General features: G+C 43.4%; 1 protein-coding gene across 1 annotated transcript; it reads right to left on the bottom strand.

The window, feature by feature from the left end:
* Positions 1–3,988: 3,988 nt before the first annotated feature.
* Positions 3,989–20,871, bottom strand: LOC104287778 (ligand of Numb protein X 2-like). The gene is made up of 9 exons (XM_009886509.1): positions 20,483–20,871; positions 17,650–17,876; positions 16,046–16,242; positions 14,342–14,710; positions 11,839–12,027; positions 10,582–10,756; positions 10,194–10,404; positions 5,415–5,573; positions 3,989–4,135 (listed from the first exon to the last, which is right to left on the bottom strand). The coding sequence occupies exons 1-9, from the start codon at positions 20,869–20,871 to the stop codon at positions 4,000–4,002; spliced, it is 2,052 nt and encodes a 683-aa protein (XP_009884811.1). The 3' UTR covers positions 3,989–3,999.
* Positions 20,872–21,284: the final 413 nt, after the last annotated feature.

Genomic DNA, 21,284 nt, shown 5'->3' with positions numbered 1-21,284 from the left:
TTGAAATGGTTTTATTTTAGTTAAATAAATAGAGGTGAAAGGTTTGCCTTTAATGTGTTAGAGAAGTCTAAAGGTGGGGCTTTGGAAATAATCTTTACTTGCGTCAGGTAACTACTGCAGGTTTCATGGTAGTCTTCCCTGGGGAACACTGAATGGTGACTAACAATTCTCACAAGAGGCCAGTTCTTGGGCTGGTGGCATCAGTACTTGTACGGGACCAAAGCTGGAGATGTGCGTGACTGAGTGCAGGATGCCCCAGGTGCCGAGTATCACTGAGGGTGAACTTCACAGCCAGAGCTGAGCGCTTGCACAAGTCTTGTTACCCAAGCACCAGCCAGCTTCAGGTGGAGAGGAGGTATAAGGCGTCCTGGGGAACCTCTGGCAGGTCCTTCAGCTCCTGACACTGTGAAACGGGCACAGCATTAAGGAGGAGAGGCGCTAACTTCCTGATGGTTGTGCAGCATATGGTTAATGGCAATGATGCCTTTCTCCCAGCCGATCAGACACTGCTGTTCCAGTCGCGGATGTTTTGTGCTGCCTGCACTGCAGTGGTAGAAATCACACCAAAAGCTAACTCAACCCCTGGCCTCGACACGCAGTTCCTCTGGGAGCAACGGCGGCAGCCGTTGAATGGGGGAGTTAAGCCTCATTGAATAAAGCTTTGTTTATTCCCTGGATTAGCTTTCCAGTCCAGTCAATTCTGAGCCCCATGGGCACTCATGGGCTGCGGCCAGCCTCGCAGACAGGGGAAGGCTACGGGGAATTTGCTCTTGTTCAGGTTTTTTTCCCAGTCACAGCCATAGCTCCTTTCCTGGGAGAAGCAGAAGACATTTACCCTCTTTCCTGCCTCACAAGGTCAGTTTCTCGGAGAAGCGTCTGTCGTTGAGGTGACCTATTCTGGTGGCATTAGCCGATACACTAGAAGGAAAGGTTAAAAAAACCACCCATAATACATATTTTTCAGTAATATTACAATAATTTATAAAGGCATCAAAAGAAATTCCACATCTATTAACAAGCTGATCTCAGAGACAATACTTAAATTACTAGGACATTTTGGTGAAGTTGAAGGCACCTTGAAACGAGATGGAGTAATAGTAAAAATCACGCTGCCTTTGATGCTGCAGCATCCTCTTCACTTAAACCATCTGACTACCAGCTGCATGGCTTTTTCCGACTGTACTTTATACAAGTGACATTTGGTACTACTCAGTAGGAATTGCCCTCTCTCTCTCTACATAAATATTTACTGTTCCATACCAGGCACAGATTCTGCACATTGATTGGAAAGAGACAAAAATTCCTTCAGGTTTTCCTGTTTCTTTGTGTCAGAGAGCATTCAAGTGAGTAGTTTTCCACAGGCACCTTTCTGACTTCTGAATTATCAGTGTTCAGTAGGAAAAAAGGGGGGGGGGGAAAGGCCCCAGAGCCCAGCTGGCCACGCACTTGTTTCTGCTGTCAAAGTCCAGAGCGGTATTTATCAACCAAAGAGGCCACACTATGTGCCAGGGAGGCTTTTGTGAGGATTGAATCCTAAGCCATTTCTGTATAATAGCAGGGCCTGTTAGCAGAGCCTATCTACTGCCTTAAGCTAACAGCCGAAGGCAGTGAAGTCACTCCGTATGTACAGGACTAAGTCATCTAGCAAGGAACAGTTCTACTTGGCAGTAATTAATAGCTAATTACAAAGTAGCCAGCCCTAAGAAAAGCACTGCTGAAGACAATGATGGGCACTTACCTGCAGCCAGTTTACTACAAGAAGGAATTAAACATTCGTTCTAGGTAGCATTTTGGCAGGGGGGGAGAAACTCCTTGGATTCTTATAATCTGAGCTGGCCCCATAAAAGCTACAGCAGAGACAGCGTAAGAGGGAAGATCTCTCTCAACACAACGCGGTTTGAAGAAGGTCCGTCATTTCTCCTGCTGATAAACAGCCTTCCAAAAAAGGAGGGAATTGCTTCCTGTGGAGTCTCCAGGCAGGAATTTAGCAAGGTGTTATAGGTGCGACCAACCTGCCTTGGCCTCAGTTCTCTTATTCTGAATTGTAACTATGCAGTGGATTTGAACTGAAGCCAAACCAGGCACACTGTCCTGCAGGTGGCTTATTTCATACAGTTGGTACCCTGTGGCTGAGGCAGCCAGCCTCACAGTAAAGAAGTCCCTCCTCAGGTTGAGATGGAACTTCCCATGGTCAAGTTTGTGCCTGTTCCCTCTTGTCCTATCACTGGGCACCACTGAAAACAGACTGTTCCCATCCACCTGGTGCCCTCCCTTTAAGTATTTATAAGCAGTGATAAGATCCCCCCCTCAGTCTTCTCTTCTCCAGACTAAGAAGACCCAAGTCCCTCAGCCTTTCAAGTGTCAGGTATCTCCTCCTCCCGCCTGCAATAACTCTGCATCTGATCACTGGGAAACTGATAAAAATAAGCCAGCATCCTGGGACAGAGGTTTCTTGTAACTAGCCTGTTTGCTTAATTATCCGCCTTCTGTGGGAAAAGCTGGTCATTTTATCAAGTCATAAAACTGGGGATGAAATGGAACGGGATGAAAATTAAACAAATTCCTTATCTCTGGCTACTGAGACAGATGCACTCAAGTCCTTGACCAAACTAGTGGTAAGTTTGATTGATTCAGGCTCCAGAGGAGGTAAAGGCCTAAGTTGTATCTGGCCCAAGAACTTTTCTAGTTCCAATCTGTGCTGTGAAAACCCCCAAAGGAGCAGTGACGCAGTGAGCATCGATGCATATGAGCTTGGAACACCGATCATGCAATTAGCACATGAGCAGTGGGTGGCTTTTCCACAACTCATTTATCAAGGAACAAAGTTGTGTGTGTACAAGGAGTCTCAGGCGTACCTTTTCCACAACAGCATGTAATTTGACTACAAGCCAACCACTTTATCCCATAAATATGACAGCCTGAGTGAGCTGCCTTTGAGCTCTCCCTGCCAAGTAGCTGGCTGCGTGGCAGTGATCTCCCCTTGAGCTGGGACACCTCTCGAGGTTGCTCCTCAAGGCGGAGAGACCTTTTACCAATGGCATATCTTTGGCAAGTGACCAATATTGTGCATAACTTTGTATTATCATAACTTTGATTTGTGTCTTGGTAACGTTGAATCATTGTTATATCCTCTGTGTGGTAAGTGAGAGAGTGAACCTTGCCCTCGCACTTTTACAACATCATATTTTCAGTGAAACCACTTTTGCTGATACCACTGACAGAGGTTCTTTAAGCAGTCTAAATTACCCTTTCATGACAAATCAGCATAGTCAGCAGGGTCCTAAATCAGGATTAGTGACAAATAGGCATATTCGGCAGGATCCCAAATCAGGATTCGCAACAGCTGCCTGGTGATAGGACCTTCATACAAGCCAACACAGCTCCACCACACTAACATAGCAGCTCTTCAGCTGTCAGCTGAGAGTTACAATTGGTTTTTCAACATTCATTAGGTTTCAGTAACCTAAAAATATCAAGACTTGGGGCTATAGGAACTGCTTAATTAGGTCCACATCCTTATGGTTTTATTGGTGGCTTTTAAAAGCTCATATAAAATGACTCAATGTCCAAGAATGGCAGTCAGATCAGTAGCAGAACTGTATTAGACCAGCAGGGGAAATTGGACAGTCATGCCTGTTTTAACCTGTTCAAAATACTAAATGGCAAACAGAGCTAAAATTGAGGAAAGCGCCTCAAAGGTGATTTGTAGAGGAACACTGGAAGAAGAGCTTTCTCTGCAACACCAATTCTAAAGCGCTTTAATGAGCCCAGGAAGCTGCAACAACTTTTCAGATTAACCATTACTTTGAATCCAATGACCCGATTTGTTGATAACTTCAGCACTGTAAAGAAATGTTCTCCGAAAAGGAAGCTAAAAGTCTTCCACGGCAATATACTGTGTAGCAAGAGTTCAGTGTTCCCTTGGTTTATCTGTCCCAGGCTTAGCTTTGTGTGATGGCCAAATGATACCTGATACCATTGTGCGTTTTGTTTGAGCTTTCACACGAGGCTTCCCGGCCAGGACACCACAGTAAGCGTGACTTTGTTCCTTTGCTCCTTCAGCATTGGGATTAGTTCCGAGTTGCTCATTCCTATTGCGGGCACTCCATTTACTGCCACTATTTCATCTCCACACCTAATCAGAAGACAGGAAACATGCTTGTCAGGACTTAATTATTGTTAACACTGCACCCCAGGACCCCCAAGTCATCTCGCCCACCCTGAGCCAAGACGGTGAACTCTTTGTTGAAGCAACTTTTTCACTGGATGAAAGATTAGGGGCAAGGAATGGATGCAAGCAGAGTGAGTGGTTGCTGTCAGAGGCTTGCTTCTGAGTCAAAGAAGGCAAGGCAAAAGGAGGACACGGCTGGCACTTGAGTGACACAGCAATGAAGGTCACCAGTGGGAAAAGTTACAGAAAACACATTTGTGCTGATAAACACACTCATCACCAAGGTTGCTCCTACAGCTACTTCACTAGCAATCACTGCGGTGAAGTGCTCACGACACTGCAGTGTGCTGTCATGCTGTAGCTCAATACAGTAGAGGTTTGGGAGTCCTGCCTGATCTGCCCACCTCTATGGCACGCCAAGCTATCTTCTGTGTGGTTGTACCGTTCAGGCGTGATGATGTGAGGCGCGGAAGCCAGCCAGCTACCTTCCCTGTGTCTAATGGGGAAAGTGCATTGCTGTCCTAGCCCTCAAACAGGAGCCCAGCTGACACCAGTCCTCCCACCTGAGCCAGCTGTGTTCTCTAGGCTGTTTCAGGGCAGTAAAGCCCAGCTCCCTACACCAAAACTATGTCCCCTGCAAGACCGCAGCCTCACTTATTTTTTTTACAGTCCTGCACTTACGGCCTGTGACATGCTTGCTGGGAAGCCCGCTCTGTTGGTTCTCAGGGAGAACACTGCAAGAAAGTTCTGTGGGGTCATCTGGCTCCACTATTCACTCCTCCAGTCGCTGCAATCGCTAACAAACAGGTCAGCAAAGCTCAGTTTAAGTTTCCTGCACAAGAGGGCTTTTGTTGCTGCCATTGGGATACTTTTCCTAATCCAGGGGATTTTATACTCTGGAGCCTCCAAGATTCCCTTTTCAAACATCTCCTTTCTACTTTTATCTAATTACTCAATTAAAACCTTGACAGCCTTTTAAAATGTAACTGTTAATTCCTTTTAGTTGCACCTTTATAAAGAAATTAAAACATTCATTAATATAGGACTTGGTTTGTTACACTTTGTTACGACTTTGGTAACAGTATTAACTGCACAAATGAGTGTCTAAGAATTAGAAGTCATTAACTTTTAGCTCACTCGTTAAAAGGGTAAGAGACAGCCCCTCAGTAAACCAGTGCACGCTGACATAAGTACCAATAGTTTCTGACACAGACCAGAGACCCGCAGGGCAGCTCATACGTACTTGAGTTTCCTGTCTCGGAAGGCGGGAGTCCCCGGCACTATGGTTTTGATGAAGAATGGCTGGTTTCCTTTGCTTTCCTCAAAGCCTCCGACAATGCTGAAGCCCCAGCTTTCCAGGTTACCTTTGCTAAGGACAATATCTTGACAGCAGTGAAGGTGGCTGCGAAGACAGGCACAGTCAAAAACAAAGCATGCTGATGAGTGTGTTTCGAGGAAAACTGCCTAACCAGAAAATTATGTTTTCCCTTGCGGAAAGTGCAGCTATGTAACAGCCTCATGTTTATTTTCTTTATTTAAGGACTTGAGGCAACCCCTTTGCAGGGCATGTTACAGGGATAATTCGCAAATCTGAAGATGCCAGTCCTTTAGAAATCTTTTCTCAGTATTGTCAGTGCTAGTTTGAGTTAACAGAAAATTGCCATTCTCTAAAGGGGTTTGTGCCCTGAAGGATTTGTTAATAACTTTATTAATTCTACTAATGAACGTGCACAGTACTGGTGACAAAACCAAATTAATCATGAACAGCAGTTACACCCATGCAATATATGAGAATCAGCTTTTTATTATTCCATCTGTACGCTACATGCTTGGTACAATGAAGGCATTCAGCAGCTCTGTATCACTGATGGAAAGCAAACATTTGAGGTATGGCAGCCTTTTGTCTACTAACTACCACGTCCGAATACAAAAGGTCTTTCCTGCAGGACCTACACCCAGGATTGCTGTGTACAGTAAGATATCAGACTCCTCAGGGAGAGATCACAGACCACTGTTTTTGAATGCCGGCCACTGAGGTGTGTCTTCTCAGTAAGCCTGGGGTATGCTGCAGCGCTCGGGCTGCCTTGGAGAATGTGATTTATAAGCGCTAACAGCACTTGCTCCTTGAGTTTGTAGCACAAGACATGCAAAGCCTATGCGAGGCGTCTGAAAAGGTGTGGCAGGAGCGCAGGCAAGCAGCTCGTGTACTCTGGCTTACAGTCAGGTTATATTCTGGCACCGAGGCGCTGCCAGAGCTACACTGTGTGAAACTGCCGCTGATCGCCCCACTGAGGTATTCCAGCAGCTAAACTTTTCCTAATAAACGTTTTTGCCTCGAGGGCTTTGCTTGAGCAGTTTGCAGCTGAGTTTCAGATTTCAAAAGCCTTCTCAGTTAACTTCTCACTAGGAGAAAGATCCAATTATCTACTTTCAAACTGTAATTTACTTTCCTGTGAATTCTTCACACACAAACACTGGAAGACCCAGCTCTCACTTACTGATGGTTTTCTTCTACTGGTACCACACAAGTGTAAAAACACAGCTATGAGAAATGTATGTGGCAGCTAGTGCAAATAAATAGCCCAGAGAGCAAGAGTGGTTGCACTACGTCACCACAGAACATAAATAAAAGCATTAAACACATTCTCGAAGAGTTGGAAAAGGCTGCTTGCTAGAAATCAGTTTGCCATATAAAAAAGGGTTTTTAGGAAGAGAAATGTTAATTTACTATAGTGGAAAATGACTGTGGGAAAAGAACTTCAGACTTTGCAGAAAGTAAAGGTGCGAGGTTTATTCTGACAAACACCCTGCTGAGTTTGCAGTTCTGCAAACTTTCAGAGTTTGTGGAGTGCGTCGCTCCAGCGGGGCCATGGCAGGGAGCACCTAACTGCTGCAGCAAGAGCTCAGACTTCATGGAGACTGGCTTCAGCTACACCTCAAGGAAGAAGGAAAACTGCTTTTCTACCCCCTGAGAATTATCCATGAGCCACACTGTACACAGTGATCGCTTTCAAGAGTCAAAGCTTTTATAGAGAAAAGGTAAATCAGTCTGTAAACGTGGTATTTCTAGTATCTTTAGGATTCAGTGCGCAATGAATTAGGACACATACCCCCTCCAAACCAGCATTTTGAGATGGTATTTTATACTATCAGTAGCTGGCATTGATTTAACATATTACTATGAAGAAATCACGTAAAGTTCCTATCCTGTCTTCTGTGACACACACAGTGGCGATGATAAACGTTTAGCAGCAATAAGCAGTGGCATCCAACTAACCTGGAACACTCACCACCACTGATTACTAATAAAGCAAAGAATGGAGAAGGAGTAAGTTTAGAAGGACAGTAGAGGTATCCACAGTTGTATTACAAAAATGCAAGAAAGATACCAGCCACCTGGTTCGGTACAGCCGGTACCTCAGCTGCCTGAGGTTAGATGGAACAGTATTACTACACTGTCCCTCTTGTGGAGATATTTGTATCTTCACTGGAAGTGTGCAGCACTGGCCATGGTGAGAGGTGGAAGATGCTCCAAGCTTACCCACCAAGTGCTGCGCTGTGAAAGCAGCCTGAGGAGCACAAGAGCAGCTTTCTTTTAGGAAGAACGTGACCAAGATGCTCGTGTTATTCCCTCTGTTACCCAGGGTCCCAAGAAAGTCACAGGACCAGGGCTGCCACCTGTCTCCTAAAATGCTTCCACAACAGTAGTCTGCCACATAACACAAGTTCTGCAAGATGGGCTACAGGGGCTCCACGTTTCAGAAACCACATCACCAAGTGTGCCGAGATGACAGACAGTATTTGGCATTAACAGAAAACCACAGATACAAGAATCGAGGCTAGAATTAAACACTGCGGGCTAAGGTGTTGTAGCAACTGAATACACTTCCCTAGCCTTGAGCACTAACTTCAGGCCCCAGTCTTTCAGCATAAAGTTCGACTTCAAACTAGAAAGAAATACATGGGTTTCCTCTAAGGAAGAAAGGATATTTCTGCTGGATTTGAGTAGTAACTAGAAAAAAGAAGCTGAACACCCAAAATTGCACATGCTATCAGTAATAAGCTTTAAACTTTCACACTGTACTGCAAAATGTTTTAGCATACTGAGGCTGTGTCTACTCTAGCAGGGCAGCCCAAAAGGAACAGACCCAAGTGAAACAACTGGTGCTGAGGACACAAGGTCTAGTTTTGGTACACTGCAGGGCATTTTCAGTAATCCAGTGTTAGTGTGGTACACACAGGGTCTGTTTGGGCCGGAGTGAATGGGCATTCCTCTGCAGCACTCCTGGTTTAGTCCCATTCAGAAGGAACCCTGTTTGTGTGGGTCAAGACCTCTGCAATGTGAGCTAAAATGCTACCAGGTCTTACTGTGAGCAGATTGGAAAATGAGTGAGGAAGCGCAAAATTTACAGCCATTTTTATTACTGGAAACAAGAAGGAAGATTTTGTCGGATCCTGAAATGAAATAAACTTGTTTTGTGCCTCCTAACCACCCTCGCAAGAACAGCAGACAAATTCAGGTTCCTGAATTCAAGTCAGAGTAAGAAAGGAAGGCTGAAGAGCAGAAAGGGCATCTGAAATCATTGCTCCTTGCTTCGGTAGCAAGTCAAATGAAGAGGGGCCAACATTAATACCAGCAGCAAAAGAATTTCCAGCGATGTATTAAATGGCAGATAATGTCAGCGTACTCTTGAAATGAAGGCAGGCGACCAGTGAGCAAAGAGTGGACTCCAGTCCCTGTAGCGGAAAGTGTGGTGAAGCTGCAAGCCACCAGACATCCAAGCAAATTGGAAAAGGAAGAAGGGAGAAAGTGCAGCCAGGTTTTACCTTGCTATATTTCACTGCAGGAGCACCCCTGAGGAACAAACACCAGCCAGCATCTGAGGGTTTGTACTCAAGTTTGGGCTACCCAGGTGCAGCTCAGGCTAGTTCATACTGGGCCCGCACAGAGCAGACAGGCTGGTTCCCTGGGAGAGCAGAGGGAACCGGTAGGACGGTGCTGAATACCAGCCAAGTTACTGTCGCTCGAGACACAAAAGCTACCTTCCTTGGGCTGTTTTGCTTAGCATTTACTGGCTGCTAAGTAACATGAGGGTAACATAGCAGAGGCTTTGTTAGTATTTCTTCTTTCAGGTGCCCCAAAAAACAAGGCTGTAAATAATTCGAGCTTCCCACAGAAGGGTTTGGCTTTATTGTTCCCCGTGCATATCCTGCACGATCCTTCTCAGTCAGCTGGAATGAGAACAGACTCTACCTTTCACAGTTGAATGTATTTTGATGATCTTAAAGGTCCCTTCCAACCTTAGCGATTCTATGAAATTGCAAAAGTAAGCAAACCAGAGGTTCACCTTTCCAGGAAGGGGATAAAAATTCAAGCTTTCAAAGCCCCAGCCCTGTCATCTGGAACTTACCAAGTTGCTGCTAATATTTGTGCTAAGTCTATCGTCCAAACCTTTGCAGCAGGAAAACTCAATTATTCAGTATCATTTCTGCTTCATGCAAAGGCGACGCAATTACAACAGCGAAAAAGAATTAGACAGAAAGAATGCCTGTCCCTAACTGAGATGATCAGATTAGAAACTATAAAACAGCACAGGTATCTGTTGGCTTATGTTACGCGATCCAGAAAGACCAGAGTGATTTCAGTTAATAATATTTTAGCTGGGACTGTATCTATGTTGACTATATGTCAACTCAGTGCCTCAAACGCCAGAATCTATACTTCTCATTTTCTATGTTAGTTCTCTTAGAAAAAAAGGTTTTCAGGAACTTCTGAAATGCAGCTACTGTCCAACAGAAGTAGGGGAACAATGGGTCACACCATAAAAAGCAGTGGAAGTTTCTTATGCATACAATATACTGTGATCTCATTGACAAACAAGGCTTTCCACTGCCTTCTCAGCTAAGTGAGAATACCAGTAATGCTTCCAAGTCAACCAACAAAGCAATTAATTCCTAGTGTTTGAGTGAAAGTCAACTCTGTGATTGAGCAGATCTCTATACAGTCACCGAACAAACATACCTAGGCAATCCAAGCCATGTGATCCAGAGGGGAGACCAGCTGAATCCTTGCTCCTTGATGTCCAGAGATGGCTCTGTCGAGTTCAATGAAATGATTTCCAAGGCTTTCAGTACAACTGAGTGGGAAGCTGCATTAGATTTCAGTGCTGAGACAGCTTCATAGTAGTTCAGGTGCGTCAAATCAATGCCATTTATGCTCAAAAGTACATCTCCTGTTGATTAAATAAGACAGGATTATCACAGACCTTTTGCTATGAAGCTCATTTCTGCATCAAGGTCTCATGTGGAACCCTGTTTCCAGCCTCACTTTAGTGTCCAAGTCCAACTTTCACTGAAAAAAACCCAAACGCACAGCTCCTAAAGGATAAAGGGTCTGAGAGCCTCCTTACCTCGCTTGATTCTGCCATCCCTGAAGAGGCATCCGATGGGCTGCACACTCGTTACATATATAGGGAGCTTGTTTTTGTTATCCCTTCCACCTCCAATTGTTATTCCTAAAGATTCCTTTGGTTCCTTTTTTATTGCAACTGTCTTTTCATGACTTGCGTATCCCTGAGGTAAATCCTACAGAGGAATGACAGTACAAAATGCAGCTTCATTAACGCAATTAACATGAGAAGCCGAGATCTGGAAGAAAATAACAGAACATCTTATATCTTTAATCCAGAACATTTCAGCAATATTGCTGGATGTCAAAGTCCTCTTCTCATGTGCTTGCTCTGGGTAGAAATACTACCCCATATGTCCTAAGCGATACCACCACAACTGAGGCACTGCTCTCCTAATGATCCCACGTTCGTTTGCTGTAGAGATGCTCACTCAGAGGAAAACAATTTTGCACTGAGGAACAAGCTATGAACTCATTTCAAGGCCATTCATACCAAGCAATCAACCTCTCTGACTGCTACTAAATGTTTAAGGTGCAGTGAAAGCACACATTACAACATGTGCTGCAGAAACAGTATTAGGATGTAAATCAAGGAACCACACTCCAGCCATTTATGACAGCCACTTACTAAACTCCAGAGACATTTAAACACAGAAGACTAAGCAGTTATAGCAAGTTTTTGCGCTGAAATGGACGTTCTAATCGTAGAGCAAATCTCTCAGCACAACAAACAGACTGGCATGCTGACTTGCTCATGCTGTTTCTTATAATATGCAAACAGACGGCAGATGCAACACTGAAGTCACAGGAGCACTACAGTGTTATTTGTGTAGTTTCTACTTCTGTACCATAAAGCCCTCTAGCTCCAAACCAGAAGCATAATTTAGTGTCATCATGCAATGCCCTGAACGTGTTGTGCTTGATGGATGTCAAGAAGCAAGTCCCAAGCATCTCATGAATGGTAAATTTCCCATTGCCCTTTCCATACAGGAAAGGATTAGACACTGGTTCTGCATCAATGTTAGAGACATTTGAAGAAATTTTGATATGTTTTTCCCTGAAAAACTATGTTTCCCAGTAGATGACAAATGTATGGTTCTCCAGTACCAAAAGGCACAAACCTGCTGCTTTGCAATAGCTCAAGAAGAAATGGAGCTACTGATCAGTCTTATATGATAAATTGCCATCACGGAGCAAACATAATAGATCTGCTAGACCAAGAATAACCAGCCCTTCTTCTGTTATTTACAAAACTCACCTTCTGGTAGTTAGATTTTCGTCTATAGTGATTCTGGTCTAGTCTTCTCCGATGGTGCACCGGGCTTCCTCCATTGCTACTGCTGCTGCTGCTGCTGCTGCTATTTGATGTGCTGCCATCTTCTACCAGGTCTGCCAGCTGTACACCTGGCTGCCTCAAGACGACAAAGTTCACTCTTGATTCAGTGGTCTGCCAGGAGAAACAAAAAGAGTGTAAATAAAATGGATAGAAACATAAATTAGAAACTTGGGATGGCTCCTGTCATTCTCTTGGGGAGAGAGAAGGGTTGGCATCAGTTTCTACAGAACCTGAAACAGGGCTATGAAACATGATGCAATGTTTTTTGTGAAGAACCACAAAATCCATAGGTGAAAAGAAAAAAGGAATTAGCAAATGTTAGTCAGAAGGAACAGGAGTAGAGGCAGGCTTCACTCATGCCTCCTTCCCCCACAAATGCCAAACAAGAGAGAATGGAAAGAGATGATTAATTCCTCTACTTCAGTACAAATAACCAAAATAGCATATTGTGTTGTGATACAAAATGAACAGAGCTAGAACACTGACTGGTCCACATGATGGATGACTGCGACATGAGTACTGGATGCTTTTTTCTTTTATTGTAAAGAAACTTGTTAAAACTCTTCCCCTCCCAGCTTATGTACCACGTCTATTGTTAAACATCTCCCACCCATTTTTTTCCCAGAGTACCTGAAGACATGACCTTTTGTCTAAGATTGCTGCCAATTAAACACTTAACCAGCTGTATGTCTGGCCTTGGCAGAAATACAGGGAAAGTATTCACTATTGTTACTGCTCTTCTAATTTGGTTTGTTCTTTCAGATAATTTGACAAAACCTCATTGTGAAGGACTCCATTGGGGTAAGGCGTATGTGCTTTACTTGGGGCATTTCCTGCAATGGATGAGAGAAGTACAGTTGCCGCTCTCACTTCTTGACATGGGACCGTTTCCCTGGTGCCACAGCACCCTGGCAGCAGTGAATTCCGTGGCCTCAAAAGAGGAACTGCATCAACTGGTTTGGGTTTGTTTTGTTTTTTTTTTTTTTAAACTAGTACAGGAGAGTTTCTGTTTTCTGAAATTTAAAAGGCCTCTTGCCTCCAAAGTCACTTCAGATAGAGCAATTTTTTTCCAGACAAGTTGGTGCACATCCATGTCTTTCTTAAATATATTGTAAACATCACGTCCTAAAATGGGGATTTGCCCTCCCATTCAGCCAGGAGTACTAGACTATGTACGCACAGCTGCACATATGTATATAGCTGTAAATGGTAATTTACAGGTAGGAGGACTCTTTTCTGCAAATGGTTTGCAATGAAAATTAAAATTACATTTAACCACCAATTTGAATTAGCCCTCAGAAGAACAAATGTTTGGAAGACTGTCAGAGTTTTACACAAATGTCACTTCAAAATGAATTCAATCCCCAAACCTAACGAAGCCAGTTCTGAGTCTTTGGTTACTGATTTCAGTAGGATCAAGGAGGAGTTCCTCATACGGGATATATGTTTGCCCATTACAACAGAAATAGAGCAGCACTTGTAGGATGTAAACAAAATTCTAAGAGGCCATGGAATGGAATCACATCTATACCACAGAAAAGGATCTCAGTACTAGAACTCTGCTCTTTCTCTTCTCCCATGCCACTGCACTCCTCTGCTGATTACGAGGAAGAGAACTGGCTCTCCCTCACTGCTGACCTCAGATCCTTTCCGGGATATAAACAGTATGTGATGAGATGTATTGTGTCAGGATCTTTAGACAAAAACAGAAACTGGAGGTCATCGCCCAGGGAGATAAAGAATTTAAACTGATCTACGTGATGTGTGCTGCACACATAGCAATCCGTACTTAATCCTTAACAAAAATTCCTTGCCCGCTCCTTTCAGCACAACATTTGTCATGCCACAACAGGAGCGCATTCCTATTGCGCAGGGAAAGACCACCTCTCTTCTACCCATTTGGTATTTTAGAATGTTTTTAGCCTGAAGTGCCTTCCTTCCCAAATACAGGTAAAATGGGGAGAGGGCTTCAAATCAGTCAAAAGGGTTCTGTTCTATGCTGCCAGCCTATTGCATCTCACAACAAACACCTTCAGTTTGACTGAAGCATGAGTCTCTCCTAATCTCTCCTTGTCTCTGCTGCAGGCATCTACACAGTGCATACAAATATTCACTCTGCAAGAAAGGCTCCAAACACAAAGGAGATCCAATTGCCTCAGCTGAACTGAAGTGCCATGAGCAACTGCCTCACTTCAGACTTGTCAGAGATGACTCATGATGGATTCCCACTCTTCACGTTTATCTTCATTTGGAAGCGGTGCTTCCCACACATCCGCAGAGAAGTCACTTTCCCAAAGAGATATTTCAGGGAATGCAGTTTGCTCTACTGTGGTCTGTTAGCCCTTGGGTCAGAACAGGAGCCCTGCCATCAATGCAGACAGCTGCAGAATCATTACCCATACAACCTCACCATGTCATAAATTACCTGGATTATCTGCGCAGCAGCCTCAGGTGTTCCTTGCCTCAAATCCTGGCCATTTATTGACAGGACTCTGTCATTCCTACTCAGTTTTCCATTTTTGGCTGCCAAACCTCCCTCTAACAGATCTAGAATAAAAATCCCTGCCTCATCTGTCTTCCTGATCAGTTTGATTCCCAAGGGTTCGGATCGGTCTCTTTTTATCAAGGTAACGTGGATCACTTCCCGGTTTGTAGCAGAAGTGGAATCCTGCTGTGCAGTCTTATTGGAAAAACCCTTCTCCTGCAGGACCATGAGGTGGAGAACAGGACCTGGGTGGCGCAGGAAGGAGACAGCTTGGCAGTGAGTCACACTGCTGATGTTGACGCCATTCACCTAGAAAGACAAACAAACCAGAGTCACTAATCAGAACCTACATAATTTAGGCACTGTCCACAGTGCAGAACATCACAAATTCAGAGGCAACTCCCCGTGCAATGCTGTGACTGAAGCAGCTGCTTCTGATGCACATCAGAGAGCAGAGTTTTCTAAAAAAAGAATGCAGAAGAAAGCAGGTGAAATTAGACCATAGTTGATGGTGAATAGCTGAGGACAGGGACAAGACAGGACAATTCACATAACTAATAAGTCTGGAACTGCAAAATATTAAATCTTTACATCCATCCCATGGCAATGCAGAACTGCTTTCCCGTAACTTCCAGCATTCAATACACACTTGGAGGAGAAGACTCAAATTAGAGACTACCCATCTGCACTCTTAAGTTAAAGAGTGTTCCATAGCCTACAAGCCTCTGGAATCATCAGTTTAATCATGTTTTTACCAAGGCAACTTTGAAAAGCTAGTTTTTGCTTGGTGTGTTGTCACATAAGTCTCTGTGCAGTCTTCTTTTAGGATGTTAATAGGGCTGCTAAGCGTGGGGACCTGTCCTGTTTACAACCCAGTCGAGACTGAGACATGTACAATACAACTGGATAAAACAGAAGTTACTCTATTGTTCTAAGAAACCAACTTAGAGATCGTATCAGCCACTTGTTCATGTGGGGATGCCAGTCCTTACTGAAGTCCACAGTCCAACAGGATAATTAGGTCTCTCTGGCTTGTCAAATGATTGGGCAGCCATAGCCAGGAGGTGCTAACAGTTCTCGCTGCATCTAGGCTTTACTGCTGCATAGAAGCTTCTGTCACCTTGATTAGCCCACTGCCATGCAACATGATTAATCTGGAAACTAAATCTGGCTGTAGGTCAGCATGGTATGAGGTTGGTACACTTTATTACTCACGTTACATATCTGATGCTTACTTCCAGTCGTAAGGTCTTAAACTTTGGACCTGCCCATTGAGAATATGCAGCTTAAGCAACATAGTAGAGCAAGCAATTATAAAACTTCCTAACTAGAGCACAGTTGTTTGGAGATAAATGGTGCTATTGGGTGAAATTTATCAGAGAGAAATCTTTTTAATTTATCCAAAACGGTGTGAATTTCAAAAAGCTATCAAATATGCAAGGTAAACATGAGTATGACTGCAAGTAACCTCAAATGTTTGCTTCTCAGTCCCGACAGATATACAATGCTACCAACACACAAGTCTGATCAGTGCTTTTAAATCCTCAGCTGTAGAGATTTCCCATTTTTCTAGGCAACTCTCCTCTGCCAGCCATCCCCTCAAGTCAAGAGAAGCAATGGGACTACCAGTGGGGTTTTACATACCTCAAGAATATGGTCCCCAGGTGCTATTCTTCCATCTGCAGCAATGACAGAATCCCGCAAGACTTCCTGAACAACAATGTTTCCTAGTGGGGTGTCTTTACCCCCAACTATCCTCATCCCCAGCTCTTCCTCTGGGTCTTCTCGGTGAATTTCAATTGTGGTTGTTTCAGCCACAAGACTAGTTCTCTGTGGAAGGTCTGATTGTGGAAATTGAAGAGAGAAAACAACACATTAATAGAATTTTCCTTCACATAGCACCACAATATTTGTAACACTGGTGGGTTGTGTCCAAAGAGCATCTGGAGGGAAAGCAGCTATCAGGAGAAGGAACAATAGGTCAGATTAAAAACTTAAAAAGCCTCTGTTTCTTTACAGTTTCTCCAGAATGTTTCCCATTCTCTCCTAGCTTATGGCAAATTTAAACTTTTCCATTATTATTTCTTGAATTTTATTAAAGGGCCTTCAGCATGTTTCACTTACCATTTAGAGATTTATTTTTCTACTGGCCTACTAGAAGCACATGCATAACAAATGCCAATTTCCACAATGCCCATTAGAAAAGGGGACTACTGAGCTGTAATTACTGGTCTGCCATTGCAGTGACTTTACCACAAGTAGCTCACTGCAACTTCCCTCCTCTAATTTCCTTTCCTCCTCTTTTCCCATCCCCCCTGTAAAATAGGAGTAATGTTTACCCATTTACAGTGTACTGAAGACTAAGCAATGCTTCTCAGACACTTTGAAGATGAAAGTAGTTGTTAACAAGTGGTATTAAATCTACCAGCACTGCAACATTTAGGCTGGCCCAACACTCTAATGAAGCCAAGCGCACTGCCTGCCCGGGTGAACTGCAGTTGTCACACAAGAGATGCAAAACCTGCCCCAAGTGTACTTCAAGAAACAGCCAACAGAGAATTAAACTGACCTCTGTATTAACTCTGGCACAGGCACAGCAGTTGCCAGCTCCAGCACCTGCCCGCTTGGAAACTGAGACTAACTCTGAAACAAGGCACAGAGATTTCTGTGCTGCTGCCTTCTAACAGGGGTTGAGACAACTGGTTCTATACTGAAGTGGAAATTGTTACTTCTATCTGCAAGAGTTTAATAACTGACTAGTAATCCAAAAACTAATTTATGCTATAAAAATACACTTGCTGCATACCATTAGAGAGTTACTGACCACTCCAGGAAATTGACTATATATTTCACTTTCTTAACAAGAACATTTCCTAACTACTAATTATTTGGTTTCTGCAAGTGCTTTAAGTGCTCCATGTTCACATTTACAGGGACTGCCTTTCTTTCTGCAAAGAATACTGCAAATATTCACTGCAGTCTAACAGATTCTCTGAATTGTTTTGCACAAACAGTTTTGTGCTTGCGAGCTGATCCTGCCCTACCTGATGCACACAAATGCATCTCCCTTGTGCTCAAGGACAAGCTGAGGAAAGACAGTACTCCGATGGCTACTGGTGGCTGAATAGCATTGAAGATATCTAAGAATGCTGGGGACACTTTAAAAAATCGAATTGTCTGAGATAATTACCTCATTTTTATATTATAAATGTTAATTACATAATTACATTTCTCTATCAAACTCTCACCTTCTTCAGTCTCCTCAAAAGCTGGATTAACCAGTCCAGGCTCTGCAGTCCCCAGTGATACCACTGCAGCTGCAGAGCTTTCGGCCACAAGCAACGATCCTCCACTTGGTACCTCTGGATCCTTGGGCATGTTTGTCTCCACCTTGGTAGGGGGATCTTCCTTCCCTTTGGAAATGGGATTCTTTTTCCGCTGTAGTTCAGATTTGTATTTCTTGAAACCAGGACACCTAGAGAAAGATTGTCAGTGGCTGTAAGTGGCCAGTCTCTGCCTGTGTGGCTAACCTACCACATGCAAGCTCTGACAAAGGTATGTGAAGAAGCATGTTCAAGATCTCATCAGCTGCAAAGCTTGTATCACCGATGCTAAAATTCATTCTCATTTGACTTTCAGCTTCTACTTGTACTAGTATCAGCTTAAGAGCAGGCTTATTATTTTATTACTTTCAAAATTATTAAGCAAATTATTATGAAAACCAGAATGTAATAGGAACGGGAGTCTCCCTTGCTAAATATTTACCTGGCAAACACTTGATAAAGAAAACAATACCTCTTAAAAAATAAGCAAATACTTAGCTGTGACCTTTTAGAGATGATTATGAACTGTATCTTTATGCAAAGGAAGTGGCTCAGGTGTCAAGCTCAGCCTTGAATTAGGCTTTGTTTTTAACAAACCAGTAACATGCAAGAGCAGAAAGCAAGACTTGCTTTTTTTTTTTTTTTTGGCTGAATGAGACCTGACCCTCAGAGAGCACTCCAGCTCCAGTCCACACAGGTGACGGCTCTACTTGAATGCAAGCAGTTTAGAGGAGTTTATAATCCCACACAGAGGTTCAAGAATTAATTCTACATTCAACAAAATGCACTTGGCATGCAGCTACACCACAGCCAGCCTATCTCAGCAAAAAATGAGCAAGGAAAACCAAACTCTTTTATCAAGAGTACTTATAAAACCTGTGGCAGGTGAGGAGGGTGATGACTGCAAGAGCATCACTTTCAGAGACATGAGTAGTATTGGGTGTTTACCAGAGTCACTTTTCAAATTAAACTTGACTATTTACATTCTGGCTAAACAAGTCTCATCCTGGTATTACTTCCTCTGGCTTATTCCTAGTCATTTATTCTTCAAGCAGTAAGATGACCACGAAACTTAAAGACAGAAGCTGATTGAACCACTTGTGCACATGTCCATCTTAAGATGTTGCGAAACAAATTAATTTTACAAAAGGCAGAGAAACCCCCCAAGAAAATAAGTTTCTAGATGCTTATTTCCTTAAGTCTATTGCTATCAGTTAATCTCACTTAAAACTAAAAAACAGGAACACACAAATCCCAGTGTAATTTTTCTCTCTTTTTTTTTTTCTTTTCTCATTTTTTCTAACTATGCTCACAGCCCAGCTGAAATAGCCTCTATTTTAAGAACACACCCTCCCCAAGGAAGATACAAAGAACCATGAAATGCATAACAGAATGATACGGTTTCCAGACAGGTCTCTAACATAAACATTTAAGGGTGCCTCCCTCTTCTGTGTTTAACTCCTGTGCCAAATGGATTAACAAGTGACAGAAGTTTACTGATACGAGGGTAGATTTACAGAGCAGAGAGGAAGGCCCAGCCCTGGTATGGGCCATGGCCCCAGCTACACAACAGCCGCACAGCTGGGCAGCCCTGTCCCTGCAGTCTAAGCATTCAGCCCTGCCTGAGAACAAGAAAGCACAATAAAAAGTAATTGCAAGAAGAAGGGGATTATAAACTTTCACAGATCGAGGGAAAGGGGCACAAAATCATCATCTGACACTTCCCTTTGCTCTAACAAAAGCTCTCAGCTCATGGGTACTGAAGACAAGCAAGAACCGCAAGGATACATCCTTGGTTAGAACTGCAAAGGTATCCTAAGTATAACTGTTCACTGGTTGACTTGTTTTTAAAATATGTCATTGCCACAAAAAGCTACAACACAGCTGATAGGAACCAAGCCTGTAGCATTTCTCATTGCCCACTGACAAAATGCACACTGCCAATGAAGGTCTGCTTCCACCTCCAGTAAGGCTTGTACTTAGCTCCCTTTCTTGCAATCATTAACTAGGTAGGAACAAGCGTTCTTCAAGCACCATGGCAAGAGCTCTTTGTCACCTGCACTTCTTTTAAAGCTACAGTATTCTGCCTGTCACCAGCTTAACCAGCAGTGGAATCACCAAAACACATCTTTGCTGACAAGCGCAAGAAAAAAAAGTCTCCCTTCCCCTGCACACAGGGGAAAAAAGAAAAAAGTAGTATTTTTCATTTGCTTCTCTTTCTTAGCAAAAGAATGAGAGAAGAGAATGGAATTATAAGTAGGTGATTCAGCAACTGCATAATGTGCAGCTTGGAGGGACTTACATTATTTGGATCAAAGACTTATGTATTGCACATCTTAATTGGACCAATTAAACTGGCAACACCACATGATCCCTTGCTTCCAGAGTGTTGATTTTGTGCCTGTCTTTCTTCTCTGTGCAAGTGAAACAAGAATAAGCATGTTTATAATAATTTTCAGGGTCAGGTGCCCCAGATCAGGACACAGAAATTTATATATATTTGATAGGTTTTGTGTCTTGCATGCAAGCACCTCGCCCTTCGCCTCTGTAGCAGATGTGAGCTGGCCTCCCTAAAACACACACACATAATTACCCTGTCTTCACCCACCCACCTTTCTGGCCTCACCCTCTGTCATCTCTGGTGTCCCATCTTGCCCCAGTTTAAAAACTGTTTTGAGAATGGATGTTTCTGGTCAGAAGCACAACAGACAGACACCATTATACAAGGAGCAATAATATAATGTAAATGGGAACACACCTGTTCTGCAGATGAGCTTCTAGTTCACACCGCTGCATTGTCTGCTGACATTCTGCCTTGAAAGGACAGAAGACTATCAGCTTATCCAACAGGTTTCGTACTAGAAGGCTGGACTTGTGGCACTGCTGGAAAGAGAGCTTTTTCCGATCCATAGGACAAAAGTTATACTCCTGCATAAAGTTTTCAAGGCACTTGAAACAGTACGTATGTCCACATGGTGTGTCCATAGGTTGGAGCAGAGGCTGAAGGCAGATATGGCAGATGAGTTCATCATCCACTTCATCCTGGAAGTTGTAGAGATGATTGTCCAGCAAGAGGTGGAACTGACCACATTCGCAACAGAGTTCACTAACTTGGGACGCGTGTTCTTCTGCTACAGGATCAGCCATGGTAGCCAGCATCAGACTCTCAGCCCAGCAGCAAGAAAACTTGTCACGTAGTAGCTGTCTAACAGAGGACCTCTAATGAAAGGAAGAGAAAGAGAGATTTCCAGCCAACTGTCCACTCTAGACCTAGCCAATTAAAAATTAAATTGTATGCCTGCCTTAAGTTCCTCCTGGTATCTTCACCCCCACCTACCCCCCTGAGGGTTCTTCCTTCCAGAGCGACCCTGTGAATGATCAACCCAGGGATCAGAGAATGCACGGACCTCATTCAAAATGTTTAAGCACATGGATAAATTGAAGCTTAAATTACTTTACACGCACCAGTGACACAGACTAGATAAAACCCTGCCAAACATATGAACTAGAAAAGCTGAGACAAAAGCTGCATGTTCTTGAGGGAGAACAACCCAGAGAGA

The sequence above is a fragment of the Charadrius vociferus genome, unplaced genomic scaffold, assembly GCF_000708025.1.
Source record: "Charadrius vociferus isolate BGI_N301 unplaced genomic scaffold, ASM70802v2 scaffold506, whole genome shotgun sequence".
Taxonomy (NCBI): Eukaryota; Metazoa; Chordata; class Aves; order Charadriiformes; family Charadriidae; genus Charadrius; species Charadrius vociferus.
Note: the sequence above shows the minus strand (reverse complement) of the source record. Positions and strands in the feature narration are given on the sequence as shown.